Source organism: Catharus ustulatus, chromosome 23 (assembly GCF_009819885.2).
Source record: "Catharus ustulatus isolate bCatUst1 chromosome 23, bCatUst1.pri.v2, whole genome shotgun sequence".
NCBI classification, from domain to species: domain Eukaryota; kingdom Metazoa; phylum Chordata; class Aves; order Passeriformes; family Turdidae; genus Catharus; species Catharus ustulatus.
The window spans coordinates 4,556,988-4,561,154 of record NC_046243.1 but is presented as its reverse complement, the minus strand read 5'-3'; the positions used below and the strand labels follow the sequence as shown (position 1 = coordinate 4,561,154).

The 4,167-nt window shown below is 51.5% G+C and overlaps 1 protein-coding gene across 1 annotated transcript; it reads right to left on the bottom strand.

Annotated features, from left to right (window-relative positions):
- Positions 1 to 742: 742 nt before the first annotated feature.
- LOC117006286 (cathepsin G-like) lies at positions 743 to 3,047 on the bottom strand. The gene is made up of 5 exons (XM_033078660.1): positions 2,993 to 3,047; positions 2,407 to 2,572; positions 1,772 to 1,913; positions 1,394 to 1,651; positions 743 to 922 (listed from the first exon to the last, which is right to left on the bottom strand). The coding sequence occupies exons 1-5, from the start codon at positions 3,045 to 3,047 to the stop codon at positions 743 to 745; spliced, it is 801 nt and encodes a 266-aa protein (XP_032934551.1).
- Positions 3,048 to 4,167: the final 1,120 nt, after the last annotated feature.

Genomic DNA, 4,167 nt, shown 5'->3' with positions numbered 1-4,167 from the left:
AGTTATGACAGGCTATAGGTGACAGTAAAAACATTGATTTGTTATCATGCATTACGATGTCCTGCAATGAAATGTACATAAGACATTGTAACCAGAATTAGACTTGGTTTCAAATAAACCCATAGCTGAGGTTGAGAGGCTGTGGGTTGGGCTCTTGTCGACCACAACCTGTGAATTGCTGAATCATCTGGATACAATAAACAGCATTTTAAAAAGCCAGTCTGAAGTCCCAAATCCCACCTGATCTCCCCTTGCATGGGGAGATGCCTCTGTTCCTGACAGGCTGGATAAATGTTCTGTACAGGCTGCTGGATCCACCTGCTGCCTTGACTGCAAGAGGCTGATGGAGGCAAGGGGAGCATTGGCAGCATCTGGGGACTGACACCTGTACTGCACTGTCCCACCTACAGTCCCACCCAGCTTCTCCCAAGGAGTGTCATCTCCTCATTCTCACCCTCAGGGTTTGCATCCAGTTCCCAAGAAAGCTGCAGACACGAGCAAGTTTGAAGATGCTTTTATTGAATGCCAGAAAGCAGAGCTGGAGCAGCAGTGGGAGAAAGGGAACAATGGGAAGCTGTGTGGACTTGGGAGCTGCATTTTCACTTTGCCACGGAGACTCTCCTTGCTGCAAAAGCCTGTGCCTGCACCACAGGGGCTTCTCTGAGCCCAGCTCAGCTGCCCCTGGGAGCTTCTGAGCACCAGCAGGTGTTTGATGCATTGTGGAGAAGGGGCACTGAGCATTTTATTGGGAGGATGGAGAGGCAGGCAGCTCTTGGAGTGCAAACCTCCTCAGCTGCTGAGGTATCCAGGGCACAAAATGGGAGACTCTGGTAAATGCCGCAGGGAAGAGGCGGCCTGAAGGTCTATGTGAAACAATGCCATGAGCCTTCTGATTGCAGATTAATGGGCCACCAGAATCACCCTGTGTCATGAAAGGAATGAGAGGGGTCAGACATGCTCTCCCTGCCTTAAGGAACAAGTTTCATCTTCCCTCTCTCCATGTGAAGAACCTCCTGTTCCAACCACCTCCCCCTCCTCCAGCTCTGCAGGGTCTGTAGCTGCCTCACTACTCCTCTGAGCCCACCCATGAAACAATTCAGGCTGGAGGCTCTTTGAGATTCAAAAGCTCAAAAATAACATAGACCAACTAAAGAATCTCCACACCGAAGCACTGGGTAGACTGGGTAGAACATCCCCAGGGAAGTAAAAATCAAGTTAATTTGATAAGTAGGAAAATGCACCCCAATTCAGGGAACACATCAGGTTCAGAGCTTCAGCTCATCATTCTGAAGGTCCTGGGTCACTCTGGCATCCCTTTTATCTTCACCTGAGAACCAAGGTGACAACCCAGTCTCAACCTCCTCCCAAGCTTGCAGTCCAAAGCAACACTTACATGGTAAGTTCCCTTTCTGCCATTCTCATCACCAACACACATCATGGACCGACGCTGGTATTTACGGACTTGCTGCAGACATAGCGTGTCATTTTGCACCTTCAGATCCACCTCCATCATCACATCAGTCGTGCTCCCATTGAAAGATGTATCACCCCAGCCAGCCACCTCACATTTAGTTCCTACTCGCACACCTTCATTGTGTCTGGGTAAGGTTACTGTTTGCACATACGCATTGATCGTGGCATTTGTCTCCAGCTGTCAGGCAGAGAGAACATGGGGTGAGAGCCAGCCAAGGATTAGGAACAAGTTCAGAGGTTGGGGGGGTGAGCAGGGGGAGCTCCCTCAGGAAGGAAGGAAGGATTTGTTGGGCCATACCTTCAGCAGCGCAATGTCATTTATATCGCCGTCACGATCGAAGTTGCGATGGATGACCAAGTTTCTAACACGGATCCTCTGCTGGCTCCGTTCTTGGACGCGGATGTTGTGGGCTCCCAGAATCACAGTGACCTTCACTGTCCTGCCAGGAAACACCAACATGTTCCAGCTGCGTTGGCCACAGGAACACAGCCCCCAGTGCAGGGGCTTGCAGGGAGCTGGTGCTGGGATAAACCTCCCCAGAGAGCAGCTCTCAGCAAGTTGTCCTCTGTCCCTGGCTCCCTTCCACAACCCAGCTGAGGATCCCTAACCCCACACTCACACGGGTGGCAGCTGCCCCATGCTGAAGGCAAAGGGAGGCAGGCGTGGGGAGACACTGGACCCTCTTGTCCAGCAGTAGCTCTAAGCCATGCTAGGATCCATGACCCTGGAGACCACTGTGAGCATTCCTGTCCCCAAGGACACTCAGCTCCTGCCAGACAATTCCTGCAACTCACAGGGATCACTCAGCTCCAAAGATCCCTGCTCTGGCTGAAGAGACACAGGATGCTGTTTCAGACAATACCAGGGCTGAGGCCCTTTGGGACAATGTGAGACTGGAAAAAATCACCTATACAAGAAAGACAGGGTCTTACCCTTCTTCAACCACGCAGTGAGCTGCTGAGAGCACTGCATCTGGGCGAATCAGGAACCCTCCACAGGAAGAAGGATAAGTGCCAGTCTCATTTGTAACTTTGATTTTTAAATAAGCCATGTAGGGTCTGGAATGGGGCACAACCACCTTCCCACCAATGATCCTTCCTGGAAGAATGATGGGAAATGTTAATATGATGTTTGCAGTTATTTCCTGTCAAGTTTGGGGCTGCATGAAGGGAGAGGGTCATCCTCTGGTGTCATGTGCCAGTGATAGCAGCAACTCTCCTTCCTGGGGCTGTGCAAAGCATTGCTGCTGCAATGGAGAGAAAGACAAGCAGCAGTGTCTGGGGTGCCTGAACAACGTTGGCTCTGGATAACTGAAATGCCAGCAAAGGGCACAGCTCTGGTGCCTGTAATGCCTCACTGGTTTCAGGCACACCCTGAGCTGAGAGATAGAGGAGAGAGGAAAGTAGGAGAGTAGAGACAGGAGAGAAGGCAAGGCAGGACCCTTGCCTGAGATTGACTACCCAGTGTCCATCTGTGCCCTTGCAGGTCCTTGTTTAAATCCCCTCTCGGTGTACTCACCAGCCCCAGCCCAGGGCAGGACAAAAGCACTTGAGATCAGAAGGAGAAGCAGCATCTTCTGCCTCTGTCCTGATGACCAGTTGATGTGGCCAGGCAGGAGGTAGGTACAGAATGATGACCTCTATAAATGTGGTGTGGAGCTGAAACAGGAAACCTCAGCCTGCCTGCAGCCGTGTCATTTGCTGCTTTTGATTTCCCAAACCCAGAATGTGGCTTGGAAAGTGGTTGATGACATTCTCTGTGTTTTTGTCACAATCTTATCAGAAAGCTGGAGAGATCTGGGCTTGTTCAGAGCACCCATAGTGCACAGGGACAGCAATGGGTGATCTGTTGAGTGCATATCCCATCAGAGACCTTTGGAGAGAGCCCCTGAGACTCTGCATGTTGGCTGGTTCTGTCAGGACTTTTATTTTCTTTTTGCTTTACGTTCCCCCTATTTTCAAGTGATAGAAATGTGGAGAGCTGGCTAGGGTGGGAAAGATCCTGGTTCTTATCAGAGGGGCTGACTGCCATCAGAAATGTCCTTGGGATATCAGAAATCACCAATCAGAGGTGCTAAGGGACAAGGCCAGTGAGAGCCTCACAGCCTCAAGCACTGGTGTTCTCGATGATTTGACAAGTCCATGGTGATGGGAAAGGCTGAGGTGCAGCTGGGAAGGCAGCCTGTGGGCCCAGGTCCAGATCAGCAGGTGCCCTGGCCAGGTGCAGGCCAGGAGGAGCAGGGTCAGTGTGTGCAGGAGAAGGGGAGCAGCCCTGCCTGAGCCTCTCTGAGCCCTCCCTGGCACCTCTGGCTCCAGAGTTACAAGCTGCAAGGGACTCAGCCCTGGTTTCCCTGACCCTCCTTGGCCATGAGCCCAGCCAGTGAAACCTCCAGGATGTTCCCAGTTTTACATGGCTCTGGCCTAGAGAAAGCCCACAAATAAATCCTCTAGAGCATGCTGGCATTGCCCCTTGCCCTGTGTTGTAAAAAGACAATGGACTGTGGTAGGTGTATGGGGATCCTCCTGAAAGCTGTGTGCTGGAAGGGCTGAGGGTGGACAGGAGGAGCTCCCATGAAAACTTGCAGAGCAGAGGCAGCAATCCTGCAGAGACAGACTGTGACTGACTGTCCTGGTTTTGGGCAAATCTGGGAGAAAATTTTTGAATGGGGTTCCTCTAGGAAACTGTTTCAAGCA